This window comes from Wyeomyia smithii, chromosome 2 (assembly GCF_029784165.1).
Source record: "Wyeomyia smithii strain HCP4-BCI-WySm-NY-G18 chromosome 2, ASM2978416v1, whole genome shotgun sequence".
NCBI classification, from domain to species: domain Eukaryota; kingdom Metazoa; phylum Arthropoda; class Insecta; order Diptera; family Culicidae; genus Wyeomyia; species Wyeomyia smithii.
This window is the reverse complement of record NC_073695.1, coordinates 209654818-209667118: the sequence shown is the minus strand read 5'-3', so window position 1 is coordinate 209667118 and position 12301 is coordinate 209654818. Positions and strand designations below refer to the sequence as shown.

General features: G+C 41.3%; 1 protein-coding gene across 2 annotated transcripts; it reads left to right on the top strand.

Moving 5' to 3' along the window:
• The first annotated feature begins 9797 nt into the window (after nt 1-9797).
• Nucleotides 9798-11390, top strand: LOC129723668 (odorant receptor 85b-like). Of its 2 annotated transcripts, XM_055678010.1 has the most exons (5): nt 9798-9918; nt 9979-10540; nt 10601-10952; nt 11015-11113; nt 11170-11390. In XM_055678010.1, the coding sequence occupies exons 2-5, from the start codon at nt 10056-10058 to the stop codon at nt 11374-11376; spliced, it is 1143 nt and encodes a 380-aa protein (XP_055533985.1). In that variant the 5' UTR covers nt 9798-9918; nt 9979-10055; the 3' UTR covers nt 11377-11390. The 2 variants fall into 2 exon arrangements, with proteins under 2 accessions (XP_055533985.1, XP_055533984.1); XM_055678009.1 differs by having other exon boundaries at nt 9803-10540.
• Nucleotides 11391-12301: the final 911 nt, after the last annotated feature.

Sequence of the window (12301 nt, the reverse complement as noted above, 5' to 3'; positions counted from 1 at the left end):
TCGACTCAACTCCTCTCGAGGAGGGTGGAATGTATACCATTTAGGATTTTTGTGCATACTTTGATGCTTCGTTACTACTGCAAGTAGCAGGTACATAGCTGAAAATTTTGTTTATGAGTTAGGAGTCCGGTAAGTGAAGCTTCTTGAGGTATTTACAGTGGAACACCCCTATTCTTTTCCCTCTCTCGTCCTCCAACTCATAGCAGTGCTCTCCAACAATTCGTTTTACGATTGCTGGTACGTATTTGGGAGCTAGTTTCGCACAATACCCTTTCCCTTTATCAGATAGTTCGGTGTTTCGCTTCCATACCTTTTCACCTTTTGAGTATTGCGGGCAATTAGAATTTGACCTCAGGTTATAGTATTTAGAGTATTTTTCAAATGCTTTTTTGAGGTTCTCCCGTACCTCTGCGTACAACTTCTCTCTCTCATTATCTATTGGACTGTTGCTTTCTGCTGCCGTATCTCTTAAATGACGATATTCCTGCCCATCGGAAATCATATTTCTGCCAAACATAAAATATGGCGTATGTTTCGTCGATTCATGTACCGAATTTCTAATTGCATTAGCAATTGTTTGGATGTTATTAGCCCAATCTTTATGGTCTTTTTTGATAGTGGTTCGTATGGCAGTGGTCATCACTCTATTTACTCGCTCAGAGTCATTAATTTGTGGGTGGTAGCTGGGGGTTTTCCAGTGCGTAATGTTGTATTTATCTAAAAGATTTTGAAAAAGTTTTGATATAAACTGAGTACCATTGTCTGTGAGTGCAACTTCTGGTACGCCGAATAATTGAAACACCATGTTTTCGACAAACGGTACTAACGTTTCAGCAGTAGCCTGTCTAAATGGCTGAATTAGCACAAATTTACTAAAAACATCTGTAATTACTAGAAGGCATGTATTTCTCCCTTTCCCTGACACTGGCAACGGACCAACATAGTCCATGGTGATGAATTGCCACGGATACTCAGCAATTTTCTTTTGATTTTTCATGGGTGTAGTCGTGTTGATGTTAGTGGCTTTGCTTGTTTGACATGTCACACAGCTCTGGCAAAAACGTTTGGTTTCCGTACTCATCATCGGCCAAAAGAAGCGTTCCCTTATTGCCGCGAGTGTTTTCTCATAGCCCATGTGAGCTCTTTCGTGTACTAGTTTTATTATCTTTTCCCTGTCTGGCTTAGACGGATACCGTTTCCAACAAAACCTCGCATCTTCGATTTTGCCTTGACTTTTCACTAGTTTGTAGATCTGCCCATCCACTAGTCTAAAATCAGCGTAACTTTGCGGATCTTTAGTTATCTTCTGGATCAATTCTTGATAGTCTGGGTCAACCGGTGTCGTCGTTATTTCTTCCACCGAACGAGATAAGCAGTCTGCAGTTATGTTTTGTTTCACTTTACGGTATTCAAGCTCTATATCGTAAGACTGAATTTTCAGTGCCCATCGCAGTAGTTTGGAATTACCAGATTCCACTCCGATAGTGAATAACCAAAGTAAGCTACGCGCGTCTGTTACCACTTTGAATTTTGATCCTTCCACAAAGTGACGAAAGTGCTCAATTGCCAAGAGTACCCCAAGACACTCTTTTTCGACACTTGCGTATCTTTTCTGAGTGCTACTGAGTTTTTTGCTGAAATATGCTATGACTCTTGGTTCTCCGTCAATGTGTTGAATCAATGCTGCTCCCACTGCGTTATCTGAAGCATCTGATTCAATAATAAAAGGTAAATCAAATACGGGATTGGCCAAAATCGGTGCCGACACTAGTGCAGATTTTAACTGCTGAAACCCCTCTTCTGCTGCTTCCGTCCATTGGAACTTCGTTTGTCCCTTTTTTAAGAGATCGGTGATTGGTGCTACCAGTTTACTGTAGCTACCGATAAATCGTTGGTAAAATCCGGCAAGGCCAAGCAAACGGCGAACATCCTTTATATTCTTTGGTCTGCAGTAATTCAGAATTGGCTCAATTCGTGCATTGTCTATTGCCACACCCTGATCGGTTAGTAAGTAGCCCAAATAATTCACCTGCTTTCTGCAAAAACGCGATTTATCTAGCGAGATCGTTAAATCTGCTTTTTTCAATCGGTCTGCCACTATCCGCAATAGCCTGAAATGTTCCTTTAGATTTTTAGTTGCCACCACAATGTCGTCCAAGTAAACGAACACGTATGGTTCTAGATCGAAGCCGATTACCTTGTCCATTAATCTACACATAGTAAAGGGAGCGTTAGTGAGACCAAACGGACACACCTTGAATCTAAACAACCCTTTGGATGTTCTGAAGGCCGTATAATCTCTACACTCTTCTTTCAGTGGAATTTGGAAGTAGGCGTCCTTCAGGTCGATAACCGAAAAGTATTTAGCGCTTTCAAGGCGGTGAAAGATTCCCTTCATGTCTCTCATCGGGTAAGAATCCTTCTTTGTCAGAGCATTTATACGACGAGAATCCAAACACACTCTAAGTTTCCCATTTGCCTTGCGAACTGGGACTAAAGGGTTGGCCCATTCACTTGAGCATTCCTCAATTGCGTCGATCTTCTTGTATCGCTCTATCTCACGGTCCATCTCCGCTTGTATCGATGGTGAACATCGGTATACTACTTGTCGTCGCGGCTTTGCGTCTTCTCGCAGGTGGATTTCGTGTTGCAACAACGTCGTTCGGCCTAAGCGATTATCCGTAGTACAACTAAAAGTTCGTACTACTTCTGCCAGTTCTGCTCTTTCATTCGCGTTTGAGTCGTGCTCAATTTCAACTGTTTCTGGTGTCACTTTTGATGCTTCTGGTATTTCTAACCCTGGTATGTCCAGTGTCTCGTCAGGTGCCTGTTGTTTGATTGCCGGAAACGATTCAATCGGTTGAATAAAAAAATGGAAAATCTCCTCTTCAGTTGTTTGCTGCTGCACTTTAATTTCCGTTACTTCTTCCAGACCGAATTTTCCTTCGATCATCGGTTTTATTCCGAAGGTTTTCCAGAAGTCAATTCCTAGTATCAGTTTCCTGGTGATTTGTGGCACAATTATTACTGAAACGACCTTCGTTATGCCCTTAAATGTAATGGGAATATTTGCATAGCCTAAGCATGCATATTGTGTTCTATCTGCCGTACATATCTGCGCTGGCGAATCGAAAATTTCCAGCCCATATCGTCTGACGATTTCTTCTGAATTTGTCACGCTTACACTTGCCCCTGAGTCTAACAGGGCCTCTAGGGTAGTGTCAAAAATTGCAACCTTTACATGTGGACACTGGTTCGTTTTCACATGAATTTCTGAAATGTTTTGCAACGGATCTATAAACGGTTGGGAATTGGTTGAGTTTTGTTTCGGGGTGCGAGATTTCCCATATCCGCCCCCAACATTTAGTTTCCCGACTGTGCATTCTTACCTTCTTGACTTGAATTCCTAAAGTGTCTGTCACAGTTGCTTGTTATCTTCCCTGGGTTCCCGCAAATGTAACAAAATGTGTTTTTTCGTTCCCTGCATTCTCTCCAGAGGTGACCGGGTTGGTTGCAATTCCAACACGCTGTTCCACTTCTGACTTCACGTGGATCTGTTGCCTGAGTTGTTCGGTTTGTCGAAGACTGTTGGGTTCTCCCTGCTCTTTTATAGACGTTGTTCACTTCTTCCGGTTCTGAATCGCTATCCTGTGAGTCCATTTCCACGTTGTTGACCGAGTGTCGTGGTCCTATCGGGTGTAATGCTGGATCACTAGCATCAATTCGATAGTTTACATGTATCAGCTCTTCTATTGTCGTCACCGAAAAGCAAGCCAGCTTGGTACGGTAGTGATGCCGCATATTTTCCCACACAATTTCGAATTTTCTCCGATTCGACAGAGGTTTCGTCAGTAACTTGTTCATTCTCTCAATTTCTGTCACAAAAGCAATAAAAGTTTCCCCTCGTTGCTGTTTCCTATCATATATTCGCTGACGGTTTCCTTGTTCTTGGTTTGGATTACCGAATCGGAAACGAATATGCGCTTCGAACACTGTCCAATTCCAAGAGGCGTCGTAGTATGTGAAAAACCAGTTTGCTGCCTCCCCGCGTAATAGCAGGTGAATGTGGCCCAATAAACTATCCTGTGGAATTCCACTCATGTTCGCGAGAACCTTCACTTTGTAAATGAAGTCTTCGATGGTTGCAGATTTTGCATCACCTGAAAAATAAATGTTCCATCTCTCAATTCGACGATCATACTGCATGCGATCATCTGTCCGTCTCCTACGGTCTGGTGTCGCTCGTGTCTCTGTGCTGTTTGAATCTTCTTCGCTACTCGCTTCGCTGGTCGTGTCGTAACGTTGGTCCGATCCATGTTGTTGCTTATTCGGAAAATTCCGGCTCGTCACCGGTAGGGTAGTCACCGGTCGGGTCAAGTAATCTCCTTTTTTTGGCTGTCGTTCATTTGTTTTCCAGGGCCAGCTTTCTGCCACTAGCGATGGAATTGGAACGCTATTTGTTTGTCTCGTGTCATTACCTTTATTCCTTCTGGCTCTGTCTTCTTCATTGTGAGCTTCTTGCTCAATCGATTTGGCTTCCTTCTTCTTAATCAAATCCACTAGCATCTCGTTCGTCTTCATGCAATCGTTCATTTTTATTTTCATGTCTCGTATCTCCTTTTGTAATGTTAGGTTTATTTTGTACACTTGGTCTAACTCTCCCAGTACCCTCTGGTGTTCTCTATTCGAGGGACCCTTATCCATTCTGTCTTCTGTAACTATTCTATCCTGACTCTTCGAGCTGTTTTGTCCAACTTTTTTGGTTGCCCCTAGCGTATTATTCCCATATAAATGGAATGGACTTCCCACCGGCGTTGTCTTCCCTTTATCATGAGGTGATGCTGTCACCGAAATTCGCGGTACCGTTCCTCCTACTGCGCCTATCTCTTCAGACGACTCACGGCTTTCTGCCTGTTCTGTCGATGTCACTGCGCCTTTTGCAGCATGCGTGTTTAACATGCCAACTATTTCATTTATAATGAAGTCTTTCATCTTCTGAGCATTTTCGTCCATAGCAGTACAACGTACAATTCTCCAATAGTAATGTTTGAGACGGGATACGAGTTTCACATCTGAGCCTTTACTCAAACCGTCTCGAATCGCATTCACTCTTGACGAAACTAAATCAAATTCTTGCTCAATAGTGTATATTGAAACATACTCTTGGTTTTCTTGCACATCCCGTTTAAACAGTATCCTCAGTAATCTCCGTTTTGTATCTAAGTCATTCCCCACCTCTTTATCATGGTGTCGCAATTTAAGTTCGTAATCAATTTCGTCATTAAGTAAATGATCAGCATATGGATATTTCCCACCCATGTTTATATTTTTCGTGGCTAACACTCAGTAACCAAAAAAAAAAAAAAAGATGTACAATAAATGTAAGTTTCCGATTAGCACTAAATTTCTAGTTTCCGTTTAATATAAATGTATGTTATAGTTATGAATATATTCTACTAAATGTTATCAATAATATGAAGAAAAAAAAAATTAATTATGTTTAATAAAAAAAAAGTATTTTCAGTCACCGTTTAATTATTACTCTAGATATCCGAAAAAAAACCGTAGATAAGTTATGATTAGTTCTCCGAAAATATAAGTTTTCCTCTGGAAGATCCCCAAACTTCAAATACTGAATTTAATTTCTGCATACAATGTACTTCAACATAACTCAATATAATCCCTCATATTCATTCAATCAGTATCCAACCAACGTTGGTCTATGCATAAAATTATCTCTTCAAACATTCCCAAACTATCAGCGAGTTTGTAATGAACCGAAATATTTTCTTTTAACTGTAAGAATCGTGAATGAATCAAACTTCATTCTAAAAAGCCTTTATCCACCAAAGATTAATTCGTACTTTTAGGTTGGGCGCCAAAATGTAGCCGTCGCGAACCGATCATGCTTAAGCGAGTAGTTTAAGCGCCACTCCTTACGGAGACTACCGCCAAGATAAAAGTTGCCCGGATGAGACTGCTTTTCTATGCAAGTCCAAATTGAATCCCTTCGGAGAAAGAATTCAGATCGGTTCAGCTCGCTAGCTAGTTTCCGCCAAAACCGGTGCCCAACTCGGAAAGAAACTTAACGAACCCAAAGCTCACCGTACATAATTCTCGATATAGAAATCACTTAAGCTTTTATCATCACGGGAAACTTACAAAACCCGCCACCAGACAGCGCCAACTCGAGAGGAACCGAACATATGCATGCCTGAAACGGAGCGAACGAACTAAGGTGACTAGGGAAACATTTCATTATCTAAAAGTCCTGCATTACTCGAAAAGCGGGTTTATTCACGACGTAACATAATTGGGTTAATTTTCGATTCAGCTTATTTTATATGTACATGGGTTTTACTTCTAACCTTCTACTCTGTTTCGGGTGCGAATTCTCCTCCAAGCTTATCTCTTTTTCTCTCGTACTCTCACGGTACGTGCGGGCATAACGACTCTACTTAATCATTCATAAACTATTCCCGAGAGCCAAGGATAGATCGACTTGGTCTCCCAGAAGCGATCGCAATTTACGTTACGGCGCGTCCGTAACTTCAGTTACATGTGACGAATCGTGTCACTTGAGCTCAAATTTTTCTATTAATTTTTCTTCGGCCCGACTAAAGCGGGGACTTCAAAATGGCCGACTCGCGGCTTCACATACGCCGCATGGCGTCTTCTTTCGGCGGTACTTTGTAAGATAAGTGGAACGGACTCACCGAATCTCTCTCTGGGGATCAGTTGTTGCTGCTGCTGGTGGAATCTGGCTGTAGTTCTATCGATGCATGTGGTTCTGGTTTCTCTCTCTCGCCGCCTGTGGCGGCTGGCGGGGATTTCTAATTATCCGCCGATGACAAATGGGATGCGGCATTTGCCGCCAACGTAACTGCAGGTGCCGGCCGGAATGGGTTGATCCGGGCCAACAGAAGTGTTTTCTGGACGAGTCCGGCGAATCTGTCGATGTTGACTCAACGTGGTAGCGGGCAACGGGTGGCGCGCAAGCGGTGCGGCAAGCGTATGGAAAACGTGCTCTCTCGTGGAATCTCCGATTCCTAGGATAGAAATTGCCTGATGGCATACACAAAAAGGGGTCGTTAGCCTCTCACACGGGTCGTTAGCCTCTGCTCACATGGTTACCTTCTTTTTTTCTATCCTGCACACGAATCGGGTTGACACTTGAACTATTTCGCACGTTCTATTCTACCTCCTGAGAAATACAAAAACTTTAGCTCATGAACTACTTCCCTAGCACTCTCTGCTTTTACCTTGAAGCAGTGACCTAACGCGAAACTATTCACTTCCACTATGTTTGGCGGTTTGGAACGAAGTGATCGTACAGTTTTAGCCCTCAGATAAACTAGGAGACCTGACTACTTGCCGGAAGTACGTCAGTACATAATCGAAAATCCTTCGGGATCACTCGGAATTCGCTAAATAATTCTTTCGGTTCGTTTTGACCTACGCACGTAGTTTTGCCTTCTCTTTCCTTCAACTTTCCTAGAAAGGTTCGTTTTGAACCTGCATGTGAAGTAATCTCACTCGGGTTTCCTTATATAATTTATTTCGGCTATCTAAGGGATCGACGCATGGACGTGCGACGCGTGGCCTACCTTTTGGCGATCTTACCTTAGACGCAACCCAACTGAGCACTAATCAAGGTGAATATTTACAGGACTTAAGTGTTATATTCTAAATTTTATAGTAAGAATATTTTATCGCTTCCAACTCAACCGTACTGCATTATGCTGTGACCGGCAACGGTTACAAGTGTTAGCGGGTATTCTTCCGTTGAAACATCGTTTATGGAATCTCTCTTACCGGTTGCTAATTCGATGCACAGTTATGAACCCATTAGTAATTGAAAATTTCGAGAGGTTGGTCGACCTTCAATCTCAATCCAGATTTATGACTTTTTATTTTGACTATATGGCTCAAGATATTAATCCTTCTTCATACGATTCCTCCAATGTCGCACTTTTAGCTACTTCTAATAATGCTATATTCTTCGACACCACCATGAAACAAGACATTTCTGGTATCCCGGATCAATTGCGACCCCAAGAGATCCCTAAGATTTTTTCCAATAAGTTTAAACATGTTAGTTATGATAAAAGGTTTTTCACTGACGGATCTAATCTAGATGAGTCCACTGGCTTCGGTGTTTTCCACGAAAATTTTACCGCCTCCTACAAACTCGATGCTCCTGCTTCCGTGTACGTCGCAGAACTTGCTGCTATTCAGTACTCTCTTGGAATCATCGAAACCCTACCCATAGACCACTACTTCATCTTCACAGATAGTCTCAGTGCCATTGAGGCTCTGCGATCAATGAAGCCTGTGAAGCACACCCCGTATTTCCTGGCGAAAATACGGCGGTTTTTAAGTGCTTTAACAGATAAAAATTACCGGGTTACCTTAGCGTGGGTCCCTTTTAATTGCTCGATTCCGGGTAACGAAAAGGCTGACTCTTTAGCTAAGGTGGGTGCTATTGACGGCGATATTTATGAAAGACCAATTGCTTATGATGAATTTTATAGCATTTTCCGTCAGAGAACACTCAACAGTTGGCAATCATCATGGAACTCAGATGAAGTGGGACGGTGGCTACATTCCATTTTTCCTAAGGTATCGACGAAAGCATGGTTCAAGGGGTTGGATGTAGGTCGGGACTTCATTCGCATGATGTCTAGACTTATGTCCAATCACTACACGTTAAACACGCATCTCTTTCGTATAGGGCTTGTAGACAGTAATCACTGCGTTTGTGGCGATGGCTACCATGACATCGAGCATGTTGTTTGGTCGTGTACCGAATACTGTGGTGTTAGGTCTGAGCTTATAGATTCCCTTCGGGCCCGAGGAAAACAACCGAACGTACCCGTTAGAGACATTCTGGGAAGCGGTGATCTCCAGTACATGATACAGCTATACGTGTTCATAAAACACGCTGGTATTAAAATATGAAACTCTTCTATCTATTTGTTAGATTACCATTCCCGCTACACGCTTAAAGAAGATGATACACTAAGCTGGAGACACTCAAACGAAGACTCGGCATCTTTATGTTCACGCAGACACCTCAGTCCAAACTGCTCAAATAGAACATCACTGCTTAGCCATGTACAAATAAATAAATCGTATAACTCAATATAGTTAAAATCAAAATTGTAACTCCCCTCCTCTCACCTTAAATCCCCACTAGCTCGTAGTCGGCCGCGAGAATAAAGAAAAGGCCTCCCTCTTTTCCCTGCTTATTTAGAATTTAAAAAAAATGTACTTGGCTCAGTTAAACATAAATTGTATCGTGCCGTGTCAAATAAACTATTTAAAAAAAAAAAAAACAACAACCTCTCTAGACGAAGTTCAACCATGGATTGAAACGGTCATATGCGACTGTTGAATTAAACGTGGAAATATTATACATGCCACTGCACTCGCTGGATAAATACGCTTCAAACTAATGGGTCTTATTTGTCGTTTATTTGCTCGTTTTTGCGTTTTGTTTTTTGCGTTTGATTCATTAGACTAGTCGACATCGAACAAAATGTTCTGGATACTAGAAAACACAAATGAGTTCGCTTAGTAGTGTGATTTGGGTTTTCTCATAAAAACTTGATTATAAGTTAAATTCAATTCTTTAAAAAACAGCTTTCAAACTTCGGGTTTGACAGTGATTGCTATACCTTTCTGTAAGAAAGGCAACAACTATGCGATTTAGATCAATAAAATCCAATTGATTATTGAGTATTTAGTTGTACAAATAGAAAAAGTTTGTTCTTTGCAATCAGCACAGTAGTGTACGTTTTGCTACGCGGAAAAGACGGACTGAAGTGTATTCAAGCACTTGTGTATTTCGTGTTCAGAGTTTGTGTGGAAAGAAACTGCTTGGAATTATGTAAAGGAGAAGGTTTTAAAATACATGTAGAAAGACAATGTCCCAATACTGCGATACGTCATTGATCGAATCTTTTCATACGACAGAATTTAAATCGATAGAAGAGAATCTCACCGATTGTAGCTATCGGTCTCAAATTACTATTCTTTGCTAAGCCTCATAAATGAAAACACAAGTGCTTCAACCGGGTCTTAAGTACCTGCAACGGATAGGACTGTGGGGCGAGAGACCCCGCCCCGTCTATTGGTATTACGCTGGCATCGCCAGTGAGATCATTTTCTTGTTTCTACCAATGATCGCGTTTGGTGCCGGAGAGGAAGGATTCGATTCGTTCGCCTGTTATTTGGCCCAACTTATTTTTCTCGGCGAAGTTGTAGTGTCGTTTCTACTGTTTAACAGCCAAGCGCGTTCGTTCGAAAAAATGGTTGCCATTTTAGGAGAAATTGTAGAGCGCCTTGACAGAAAAGACACTCAAGATGGGATTCGTAAGTTTATTAAAAACTCGGAGAAATTCGGCAGAAAGTACAACGTGTACGTTTGGCTTATGTTAGGCACTTATTTCAACGTTCCATTAATTTGCACTTTAGTTACCTTTCTATCAAAATCTGAAAGTGAAAGAGGCGACTTCTCCCGGCTAATGATGATGAAGTGTGTTAGATACTTTGGAATAAAATTTTGGATATTTTTAAACCAAACAAATAATTTCAGATTCTACTGGCTAGACACTCGGCGTAATATAGTACACTACGGGATTTACTGGACTCTGCTCTACGTGGCATGTATATTTTCTTCTTATCAAAGTGTACTAAAAGTGACGGTGGTTTCAACGATCATAGAATATGGTTCAATGATGTTTGAGTTTATTTCTCAGAAGATTAAAAATCTACAAAAGCTAGCGAACGATAATGAACGGCGTCAAGGGCTGCGAGAGGTTATAGAAATTCACCAACGGACGCTGGAATATGCTGCACTCTTGGAAAGTTCGGTTTCTCTCTCCTTACTAAATTTGCTATCATGTTGCATGTTAATGTTATGTTTAATGATGTACTATCTTTCAAAGGTGAGTTACTATGAATGGTATGAAATTCTTTGGATGAACAACTTTACCTAACCACTTTGCAGAGCTTTGGACCCAACGCACTCAGTATTACAATATTGTTCACATTTTCCATGCTTGAAATGGCATATTTTTGCTTTAGCGGAAACAAACTAAGCGATAAGGTAATATGAGTGGCTTTGCTTGAAATAGAAAATAAAACAGTATCTGGAATTTTCAGGCCGCCGAGGTAGGAGAGATCATGTATGCCTACGCTTGGTATCTGGAGCCAGTGGATATACAAAAGGATATACAATTTGTAATCGCCCGTTCGCAACGGTTAACTGGAATTACCGCAGCAAAGTTTTACTCTGTCAACAGAGAGAGATTCGCCATTGTAATACAGACATCCTATTCGTATTATTTGATATTAAAAAGTACTTTCTAGGATGAAGCGATAATCTGTGGGTTTAATAAAAACAATTGATTTTTAAATCAAAAATTGTCGAATGAAATAACTTTGTTTTGTTGAATTGCTCTGCATTTACATATGGCAGTATAACAAAAAAAAATCCAAAAGTTTGCTCAAAAGTTATTCAATCAATCATTACATGAAAAATCAGCAAAACTTTTTTCCCTAAGTTATTCACCTCCGTCCCAAAGTCCCAACGACTGACATTCATAATGTCAGTTCATTTCTCGAAAAAAAAAAGATACGCCTACCAACAGACATTATGTTCTATCTCACGCTTTCCAAACGTTTCTAGAATCCTGTGGAAAACACGTTTCGCTCTTCCTATTTTTTTGTGCCAATTTTCATGCACGAGTGACGACTGGCGCTTCCCACGGTGCTGCTGACAAGCGGCTTGGCAGCGTCAATCATATTTTCACCGGAAAGCTCGCCGAGATAGGCATATCGTTTTCCCAATCACAGCCGGAAGGGTTCCACTCGAGCGTGGACTAAAAATAATTTCACTTCTTGCCTGATTGCACGACAATCAGAGAACAGCATGTGCCAGCACACAGCAGCCGAGCAGATTGACATGGAAGCCACGCCAGCAACGACGACGGTGGAGCCGGGTAAATTGAGTGCCTAATACAAGTTTTATCATTATGATGGTGAATTTATGATTCGCAGAGCGACGGGCGAAGTTCTGTCCTAGCTTTTCCGTGGCTTCTTCGTTGTGCTGTTTTCCTAGAAACTATAAAAAAAAACCATTAACTAGAGGTAAAAATTACTCGACCAATGAAGCTGTCTAGCCTTGCAATAGCATGCTGATCGTGATATTTTCGCTGCAACTATAAACCCTATTGTTAACTACTGACCAATGGTAAATATTGAACGCTTCGATGATTTGTTAACGTTGAAAGCC